The 10617-nt window shown below is 53.3% G+C and overlaps 1 protein-coding gene across 1 annotated transcript; it reads right to left on the bottom strand.

Moving 5' to 3' along the window:
• Window positions 1-3390: 3390 nt before the first annotated feature.
• PLEKHJ1 (pleckstrin homology domain containing J1) lies at window positions 3391-9920 on the bottom strand. Its single transcript, XM_031557120.1, has 6 exons — window positions 9862-9920; window positions 9160-9227; window positions 8154-8220; window positions 6345-6435; window positions 6079-6142; window positions 3391-5875 (listed from the first exon to the last, which is right to left on the bottom strand). Exons 1-6 carry the CDS (start codon window positions 9899-9901, stop codon window positions 5810-5812), a joined length of 396 nt encoding a protein of 131 aa, XP_031412980.1. The 5' UTR covers window positions 9902-9920; the 3' UTR covers window positions 3391-5809.
• Window positions 9921-10617: the final 697 nt, after the last annotated feature.

The raw sequence follows: 10617 nt of genomic DNA, 5'->3' as shown, positions 1-10617 counted from the left end.
TTTGTACCTCATCCTCTGCAAGCTTAGAGATTCGGCTCAGTGTGTGGTTATTTGTTGGTCCCAATGTGTGTCTTCCATAGGCGGCCATTGTGTGCAGAAACTGTCGACGTGGTGGTGTTGTCTCGTTCATTGGGAAGGGAAGGGGTTGGTAGCCCTGGAAACGAGGGGCTTTGGGGAACTGTCTTCTGCTTTGTGTGTGGGAGAGGAGGTGGCAGCGGAGCGCCCTGCTGAGTTACAGCTGCGAGAGGAGAACCTGGAGAAGGGCAAAAACACGCAGAGGGCGATGGCTGAGAAACATCCGTAGCTTCTAGTAGGAGCTGTACAGAATTTATGTCCTGGAATCCAGGAGGACAGTGTAACCCAGATGTGTTGCAGCTGGGAGTTGGGCAGCCCCCATCTTCATTCACAGCCGTGGGCCACTGTGAGCTGCAGAGCTGCCCTGCATCCTTCCTGGCACTGCATTCCGGTCCTGGGAGTGGGGATGGGCATGAGCAATGGCTGGAGAGGCAGGAGCCTTAATTGCATTCTCCCATTTTTATCCTTAATAGTCCTTCTGCTTTTAGCAGATCGTTTTTGGACCAAGACAGAGTTCTAGGCCTTTTGTTCTCCCACCTTCATCCCAAACCATGAAGATGTGTGCCCATGGGGTGGTTGTAGTGAGCTCCAAGTGTCAGCATGGTGAGTGTCTTCATCCCTGGGGTGTGCTGCTGGGAGTGTAAACCACTGAGCACTGTGAGATGGGAAGCCGAGCACGTGGGGCTGAAGTCCCAATATCACTTCATCGGGGAGAGGTGGTCGCTGTGGTTGCTGTGAGATTTGCATCATCTTCTCCAAGTCCCCATCTTTTGCTGCTTGGCCATAACCTGGAGTGAGTCCAAGCCATTTATCTCCAGGGCTACTGGAGGAGCAGCTCCTGGAGTTGTTAAGATCTGATCCATATGGCTGCAATGAGACACACACGACTGCAATGTATGAGTGCTGTGCCAGAGATCTGAAACCTGTTTTCAATAATTGGAGATAATTGTGAGTAACCAAAGCTGTACAGCCAGTTCCAAAAAGAATTCCTTCTCTGTTATGCTTCCTGCCCGGGTGCAGCCGTTGGATGGCCGTCACAAATGTTCCTTCTCCTCCACATCACTGCTCCCACTGAGGGGCAAGTCAGGAAGTCGGAATCCATCCAACAGTGGACATTGCCAGAAAGAAAGGACCTTCCTGAGCACTGTGCAGCACATTGTCAGCCTTGGAACGGACTGTGCATGCTCTGCCTTCTGGAGGTTTGTAGGATCGAGCTGCTTCTTGTGTCAGGGTGCAGGGCTGTTGCCGTCAGTGCAGTGGACAACCATGGTGATAGGAAACATCTTCGTCCTTCTTCAGTCAGAGCTCCATCTCCCACCGGTTTCTGCTGCAATGCTTTGTGGGTCGGGAGCCACAAACTCAGAGTCACGAAGTTAGGAAAGGACCTCTCAGATCATCCAGTCCAGCTGTCCACCTACCACCAATTCTGCTCACCACCGTGTCCCTCAGTGCCACACCACCGTTCCCCAGCAGCTCTGGGGACAGTGACCACCCACCCCAGGCAGCCTGTGCCAGTGCCTGACCACTCTTTTGCTGAAGAAGTTTTTCCTGATCTCCAGCCTATCCCTTCCTCAGCCTGAAATCACCCAACTGTTGCTACAGCCACTCACTTTGAGATTTCTTTCTAATTACGTTCTAGTCAAACTTCAGTGAGTGACTTCCAGGTGAGCTCTGCAGAGCTCCGTAGGCTCTTCCTTGCATCTCCAGCATTTTTGACTGGAGTGGTGCTGCAGGACGGAGGCTGGGTGGGCAGTTTCCTTCTGAAAGGTGTTGGAGCTGCAAAGCACTGAGGATGGGGTGGGATCTGGACGGTTGTTTCGCTGCAGGAGGTGAACAGGAGGGTCGCGAGCTGATGGTCCCATTTGGCTGCACTGATAAATCCCGATGGCTGCGCACAGTGCTGGGTTTCCAATCACAGAATCACCAGGGTTGGAAAAGACCTCCAAGATCATCCCATCCCACCCATCCCATCCCATCCCATCCCACCCACACCCTTCTGCTGCTGAGCTGCCCCTCTCCAAGTCTGCATCCCGATGTCAGTTCCGCGATCTGCCTGGTTGGGTTTTTGTGTTGGAATTGGTGCCTTTCCTGCAGGAAACGTACGGATTCTGGGTTATTTTTTTCTCTGAAAGAGTTACCCCAGCTGGATGGGAGTTCCCCAAGTTCTGCTCTCAGTGTGTTGCCTGAGCCAGGAAGAGGAAGAAGAGGAGCAGGAGGAGGAGGTGGAGCTTCCCACAAGTATCTCTGTTAATGTGCAGAGGACAACAAACCAACTGGGTTTGCTTGGGTTGTCAGGAAAGGAAGCAATGTCCTTATGAGCCAGCTCTGTAGCAGAGGGGCAAAACCACAAGAGTAGGGCTTTTTTTTGGAAGTGCAGATGTTGGCGTACAAATATTTGAGGTTTTTGGGCTGTTCTTTCTTCCTTTATTTGCTCTGAGTTCTCCATATCAGGTAAGATGGATTCCCAGCGTGTAGGAGGATGATGTGCCGTATTTTCTTCATCCTTTCGCCTTAGAAACACCCACTGAGACAGAATGGCACAGTAAGAGGTGACGTTACTGTGAACTTCAGGGTTTAACCCCAAAGCCAAAAATGGGAAACACACACTGGAAATATCCCTCCGGTGCATCTGCTGTTTGCATCTTTGTGCAGAGGTTTCTTTGACCTTCACCCTTCAGAAACAAAACCCCTTTGCGCAGTTCTGGGTTCTGTAGCACTGACCCCAAAGTCCTCAGCTTTGGGATTTAGTGTTGTTTTAAGGTACAACTGTTGCTTTCTTCTGGCGCGGTTGGCTCGTTAGCAAGGTCTCACTGCTGTGGTTAACGAGGAAGAGGAGGATGGGTTGGTCCATCCCGCATGGCTTCTGGAACCTATTGATCTTCTAAGCGATCGATCTCCAATTAAAACCAACTCGTTGGGTCTTTTCACCCTCTGTAGGAGCCAGGCGGGACGCAGCGGGTCATGAGGTTGCTGTTGCTCAGGAATTGATTAGCAAACCTTTTAACTACTACTAACAATCCATTTTCAATGGATTTAAAACCACAACCACCACGCGTTTTCTTAGAGCAGCGATACGGGATGTTTCCTAGGGAATAGGGATTAGTTTATATAATTTAGCCGATTAAACCCAATTATTTAAAAGTCAAACTTCCCCTAATTTATCTTTTTTGTTGTCGTTTTATTTTACACCGGTAAGTTGTCCCATCATTCCTTCCATCCCATAGAAGTAGTGCAAATTCTGGTGTGTATATATGTACGTATAATATATATATCCCCCCCCCCACCTTTATAATGATGCCCCACACTGTTAGTTTGTTTTTTTTTTTTCCTCCCCTCACTTAATTTCTTGTGTCTCTCCCTTGATTTGTAATGGAAACAAATGCTTTGAAGTTTTGTCTTTATATTAAAGTGTACGTATTTTAATACACTGCTCTGTCGTGGCGTTTCACTGCTCGGTGCTGGGCCGGCGCTGATTGCAGCTCCTGCTCATCCCGTATCTGTGGTGCTGTAGGATTTTTCTTCTTTTTTTGCTCACACCGATCATGCAATAGGGAATTTGCTCCTCCAGGGTTGGGGGCTCAGCCCCTCACCACGCTCTGATGGCCGCAGTGATTAAAAGAGGTTTTATTGGAAATGGTTCATTGTACAACAGCTGCGGAGCCCGCGCTCGGAAGGTTGGGCTCCTGCAATACAAACACATCATGCAGAATTGTCTCTAAATCAGCAGCAGCGGACGTGGATCTCTCCAGTACCACCTTCCCCTCCTGCTGAGCTCTAACAGTGTCCTACGCTACGCTAGCAGTTGATCAACTAATTGCTAATTAAGTCGCCGGGCCTGCGAAGGCCCACGCAACTCTTCACAGCATTTGTCTTACATTCAGTTTTAGGAAATGTCGCCGTCTCCTCCTCAATAACGTCGGGGTTATCGCTGTCCCTGTTACACCACCACCACCCCGTGACCATCGCTGGAGGGGGGTCATTCCCATGGGGTGGGGGGAGGACAAGGGGGGGCTGCCGACAGAGCCCTCGCTGCAGCACTGGGCTCCTTGGCTGTGAGCTGGTGGTGGTCATTGGAGTCACCCGAGGACACCGTGTCTCCAAAGCTCTGTGCTGCTCCGGTCTTTAATCCCAGCTTGTGGCTTGCAGGAGCGCTGCCATCTGCCTTCAGTGCTGCCCTATTTTCTGCCCTGCGCAGCGCGGTTTGTTTTTGGTAATTGCTGCTGCAAGCACCTGAACCACTGCAGGGAAAGGGGATACGGGGGAGGGGAAGGAAAAGATCTGGGGCGTGAGGTTAAAAATAAAGCGGCGGTGCCATCTGCTGCTCTCCTGGTACCCACAGCTGAGGTACAGAGGGAAGCCAGGTTGCACCGCTGCAGGCTCTGAGTCCTGCACTCCTTCCCAGCCAAGGAAGAGGAGAACCAAAATTTCCCATCAGCCCCATTGCAGCACGAGCTGCTCTCCCCTCTGTTACTGCCGTAATTGTGGGGCAGCCTTTTTGCTGCCTGGCTGGGAAAAAGAAAAGCTGCACCCCCCCCAGGGCTGAGCGGCTCCTTGTGCCATCAGCGTGGCTGCACCTTTGGGGGGGCTTTTCTGCAGGGAGAGCCCAGTGAGCTGCTGCACGGAACGAGGTCTCCGACAGAGCGCCTTCCACCCCTCATCTCTGGCTGCACTTTCCCTGTTTGCATTCAGGTGCAGAGCCTCGAGATGTCCCTTGATGCTTATCACTGCTCATCCCTTCATTATCAGTCTCTGCAAAGGCACTCGTTGCTCCTTGGCAGCTCACAGAGGGAGTGGAGTGTTGAAGCATAGCGAGGCGATGCTCCCTGGGCTCAACTTCTGCATACCCCGACTCTCTTACATCCAGCCCAAGTGCACGCAGCAGTTCCTGCCTTTACAAGTCTCTCTATCTGCTGCTCCTGAGGCTCAGCCCAGCCCACAGCATTACAGAGGGCGGCAGGATCGCGACACGGAGCTCTCAGCCCCGTTCTTCCTCCCTTGTGCTTTACAGATTCATTCTCTGCATCGTTTGTGAGCGCTCTAATTGGCAGCAGAGTGGGCTTCATGGAGCCTCTAGGAATGAGCAGTGCCTGTCTGGAGAAAGGACAAAGAGAGCAGCGCCCCAGGAGGTGATGGCGGCAGTGGGTGATGCCCTTCCCCTGAGCAGAGCTGCTCCACGTTCACAGAAGCCTTCCTGCTCCTTGCTGGATGGAAATGGCTTTGTGTTGAAGAGAGCACAGCAGGGTTAACCCTGCGGCACAGCAATGCCATCAGCCAGAGCATCCTTCTACAAAAAAAAGGGGCTCCTGCAGGAACATCCTAAGCCAGAAAAGCTGAGCAGCTCCCAGCAGGAGGGCAGGGATTAAAGGGAATCGAGAGCTGGCACAGGGCCAGCCCCACGGCTCCTGGCACCGGGGCTAAGCCTTTGCTGGAGGGCAGTGAGTGCTGGAGCTCGGCTCATTCCCTCCTCCTCTGCTCCTGCTGTCACTCCCATGGCTGCAGGAGCATCGATGCACAAGGTCACAGTCTGCATGGAACAGTTATGGCTGCCCACGTGGCTGCGGGAGGGCAGAAGAGGTGGGAATGTGCAAAGAATTCCCTTAAAAAAAAAAAATCATTAAAAAAAAGCCCCATTTGGCTAATAAATTAGAAAGTCAGTTGGTCACCGCTGGGGGGGAACTGCTGCTGTTCCTCTTGGGGGAAGGTGAGTTTGACCCTCCAGAGAGAGCCTGTGGAATTACTGCTTGCGGCTTGCCAGCTGGAAGCGAGCTTCCTCCGAGATCCCAAACTGCTCCAGGGGGTCCTGGAAGGAGAGCACAGGGAAGTGATGGTGAGACACGGGCAGGAGGAGCTGGGACAGCCCTTCTCAGCAGCCTGGCACACAGCAGGGCTGAGTGTTGATGCCAGAGCACAGCTGTCTGTGTTGCAGCCAACAGCCTCACGCAGGGTGGCAGCAGCAAGGCCTGAAATCCAGCCCAACCCCAGCAGCCAACCTCAGGAACTCACCTTCCCCGTCATCTTTTGGATCTCATTCCGGTAGAAAATCAAACTTCTCCTCATGAACTCATAGCTGTAAGAAGAGAACAGCAGGCTGAGCAGAAAGGAATGTGGGGAAGTTTCTGGAGCTATTTAGAGCCAAAGGGAAGCTTGGCCAGGAGGAGGGAGCTGCCTTCCTCCCCAGGTTCACCATGAGTGACCCCAGGAAACAAACAGCATGAGGCTGCAGCAGATGTGCAGCACAAAACAGACCCTTCTCAGGGGGCTCAGCCCACCTGGCTCTCTTGAGTGCCTCAATCCACTCCTGGCACTGCTCTTCGCTGTCACACTCAAAGCAGTACTTCCTCTCTGGCTCCTCAATGAAACCTGCCAAGGACAAGGAAAAGATTTAAGTGAGGTCCTGGCAGAGCTCTTCCTCAACAAAGTGAGGTTCAGCCAGGCTGCAATTAGCACCTTTGTTTACCTAGGATGACCTGTGAACCAGGTGGGAACCCAGGCTTTGTCCCCTCCATCTTACCCTGAGTGGCTTGGAATCCTGCTCCTAACTATGGCTTGGAGTCACACTCTTTCTCTGCCTGCTAAAAGCAAAAGCCCAGCCAAACTTGCCCCTGCAAACTTGAAATCCAGCTCAGAAAGCTGTTTGCTAATAGAAAGGGACTGGAAGATGCACACACAGTGCAACAGCCACTCCTTAACATCCCCCTTTCTTCAACTCAATGCATAACCACTCTTCCCCATACAGTTGTGTTAGAGCTGTGTGTGAGTGATGGTGGCCCAGAGGCGCACCTCAGTACAGCTCAGCAGCCCTCAGCATCACTCCTGCCAGGGAGAGACACTTCCAAAAGCAACACCAACTGCAGAGGCACTTCTGCTCTGTGTTTCCCAGCAGCTGCCTGCAGCGCCCGTCAGCTCAGAGCAGCAAAACACTTTGGAGGGGAAAGAGCAGCTTCTCAAAGAGTGACAGCTTGGAGATGGGCTGGGCAAATGCAGACTGAAACACCCCGAGCCTCCTTGCAAACCGTCAGAGGAGATTTAGTAACCAGAGTGGAAAATGGCCCTAAGGAAGAGATTTTGTGGTGTGCAGAGGGCAGCTATCTGAGGAATGAAATCACACTCAGAGAAGGTACTGACCTGTCTTTGCTGGAGGCTCTGGGGAATTCAGTACTGTGCACAGCAGAAAGCAAGTCCCTGCACAACTCCAATTCTTTTCCAAGACAGAATCAGGACATCTAATTAATTAACATCATCCCCAGAGCTCTGCTTTTTAGTACACAGTGCACAGAGACGTGGGGAAATAACTGGGCCAGGCAGCATCCAACCCCTCGGAGCTGCTGTATGGGACACAGTCAGGCTGCAAGTGCCATCACATTCAACACCTTTCTTGGGAACCTCTGGTCAGCAGAGCTCTGGCAGCGCAGAAACCCCACGCGCTCAGCGGAACGCTCCCAACTGCATTCAGACTGCGTGGGACGGCCAGAACTCCATCTCTGCTGGCTGGGAGCAGGGAGATGGCTCTGCACTGAGAAGCAGCTGTGCCTGACAGCCAGGCCAAAAGATACGGGGATGGCCTTGGAGAAACATCCTGTTATTTTTGCCACATACCTCTGGCACAATAATTAGTTGTTGGGATGAAAGGCCGACGCAGTGCGAGGCAGCTGGAGCCACGGCTATCGACACAAGGACACAGCACGGCGGGAGGACTGCTGCTCCACCAGCACCACAGATGGTTTATCTGAAGCTCACTTGTGTTTTGGGTTTGTTTTTGATAAAATGCAACAGCACAGAAGCAGCAATCTGTCAATACCGAACCCTCCTAGAGAGGGATTGCTACAAGCACTGAGCTGTGGGCTGGCTGCTTTTCCTGCTCCTCTCCTTGCACGCAGCCGTGCCCATCACAGCAACGGGGAGATGCTGCCATCCCAGGACTGGAGCACCGACCAGCAGTGGATGGGGAGGAGGGTTGGGGAGCACTGAGCTGGTATCAAAGAGGGGATGGGGAAAAGCAGGAAGAAAGCAGGAAATGTTTCCTTTCACCAAGAGCCACTGCGAGGGGGACATGAAGGGAACACACACGCAGAACTCACTGATGGAGAAAACGTTCTCCTCTTCTTTGGTGATTCTGCAGTGCTCCAGCAGCAGCGCTCCAATGGGCTGGAAAAGATACAGAGAGGGGGCTCAGCACACAGTCTGTCAGAGCTACAGTGTTCTGAACCCACGGAGCTTACGGAGTGTCCTCTAAAGAGCCTTTGTGTGCTCAGATTCAATCTGGGCTTCAGTGTTCCTTTCTGTCATGCAAAGACGGCGATAAAGTTTGCTTCCTTGCACAGCAAATCAAACAAAGATAAACTGTTTAACATTTTACTTCCTAAGGGTGGCCTTCGAGCTTTGCAGGAGGTTAAGAACAGTGTGTGTGGATGAAGAACAGCTCAGGACAAGCAGGCAGTGGCAGGGACAGGCTGCCAGCCGGCATACACTGAGTAAGGACACAAGAACCACGGGGTAATAGAGCCACAAATGAAAGCCTCTCACATTTCGTTTAGTTTGGACAAAAGATTGCAGTGGGGGATTGCGAATCAGGCAGCAGCACTGACACTGAAGCACCTGTTTGAGGGCAAATTTCCAGTGCATCAGTTCTATGTTGGCAGTCACCCACAGAAACAAGAAGAGGGCACTTCTCAGGACAGGAGCTCAGCCATGATCAGGGTTAAATACTCATGCTGGGAAAAATCTAAAAATGTCACGAAAAGCTCTTGGTTTCTTGGCATGCAGCACTCCCCGCCACATTATAAAGATTACTTCTGATTTTTCAACAGGAGGATCTTGGTTTTATGTGATACGTTCCAGGTTTGCAAATACATGTGGCAGAGTCCAACTTTTGCCACTGTAGGGCAACGGTTGTGTTTGTAGAAAGCAGGGTGTGGTTTGTTGGCAGTACTTCTCCTCGCCCCACCAAGGAGTTTGCACTGTGCAGGACGCCACGTCCTGGCTGCGACAGCCTGGTGCTGCACTGTTCCTCAAAACACACGTGATAACATGCAGGAAAAGGTGTGCGTGTGTCTGTGTGTGTGTGAAGAGAAGCAGGATTTATACCTCAGCTTCATCTGTCCTGAAGTAGAAGAGGAAGTTCACCACCAGCTTCACGAGGCGCTTCTTTAACACTGAGAAGGAAAAGAGTGTTGTGACAGCGAGCCCAGCAGGCACAGGGCCTCCAAACCTGCCTGTTCCCAAGGCCATGCAGTCCCTGCTGGTCCTCCCAGTCTGCTCCCAGTCATGCCCATTTTGTGCTCCCAGTCCCGCTGCTCAGCAGCCCGGGTTCCACCAGCCCATTTCTCCCAGTGCCCCATCCCTGTTCCTTGGCTCTCCCAGTTCTGACCCTCAGCACTGCCCAGCCCTGCTCCTCCATCTCCCACGTTCCTGTCCAAGATCAACCTCTGGACCCCAACTCAGCACCCCACCAACATCCAGCTTCTGCACTCTGCTCCCCACTCCCACCCCAGACCCCTCAGTGCTGCACCTCCAACACCATCCCAGCACATGCAGTTCCACCCCCGCACTCCCAGTCTCATCCCAGCATCCCCAGTGGCACACCTTCAGTTCCATCCCAGTACCCCCAGTGCAGCACCCCCAGTCCCATCCCAGCATACCAACTCCAGCACTCACAGTTCTATCCCAATATTCCCATCCCAGCCCTCCCAGCTCCATCCCAGTATTCCCATCCCAGCATCTCCATTCCCATCCCAGTGCTTCCACCACAGGACCTCCATTCCCAGCCCAGCACTCCCATCCCAGCACCTCCATTCTGATCCCAGTGCTTCCATTCTAGTACTCTCATCCCAGCACCCCCAGCTCCACCCCAGCACTCCCAGTATTCCCATCCCAGCCCTCCCAGCTCCGCCCCAGCACTCCCAGTCCAACACTCCCAGTTCCACCCCAGCATGCCCAACTCCATCCCAACACTCCCAGTCCAATACTCCCACCTCCATCCCTCCACCCCCAGTCCCATCCCAGGACCCCCAGCTCCATCCCAGCATTCCCACTCCAGCACCTCCAGTCCAACACTCCCAACTCCATCCCTTCACCCCCAGTCCCATCCCAGGACTCCCAGTCCAACACTCTCATCTCCATCCCTTCACTCCCAGCTCTATCCCAGCACTGCCACCCCAGCACCCTCAGTCCAACACTCCCAGTTCCACCACAGCACCTCCAGCTCCATCCCAGCACTCCCAGTCCCACACTCTCATCTCCATCCCTTCACCACCAGTCCCACCCCTTCACTCCCAGCTCCATCCCAGCACCCCCAGTCCAACACCCCCAACTCCACCCCAGCACCCCCGGTCCAACACTCCCAGTTCCATCCCAGCACCCCGAGCTCCATCCCTTCACCCCAACTCGACCCCAGCACCCCCAGTCCAACACTCCCATCTCCATCCCTTCGCCCCCAGTCCCACCCCACCCCTTCCAGTCCCATCCCAGGACCACCAGTCCATCACTCTCAGTCCCATCTCAGCCCCCCGGCTCCGCCCACAGCCCCTTCTCCCTCACCGCTGC

Source organism: Meleagris gallopavo, chromosome 30 (assembly GCF_000146605.3).
Source record: "Meleagris gallopavo isolate NT-WF06-2002-E0010 breed Aviagen turkey brand Nicholas breeding stock chromosome 30, Turkey_5.1, whole genome shotgun sequence".
Classification (NCBI taxonomy): Eukaryota; Metazoa; Chordata; class Aves; order Galliformes; family Phasianidae; genus Meleagris; species Meleagris gallopavo.
This window is presented reverse-complemented; position numbering and strand designations above follow the sequence as displayed.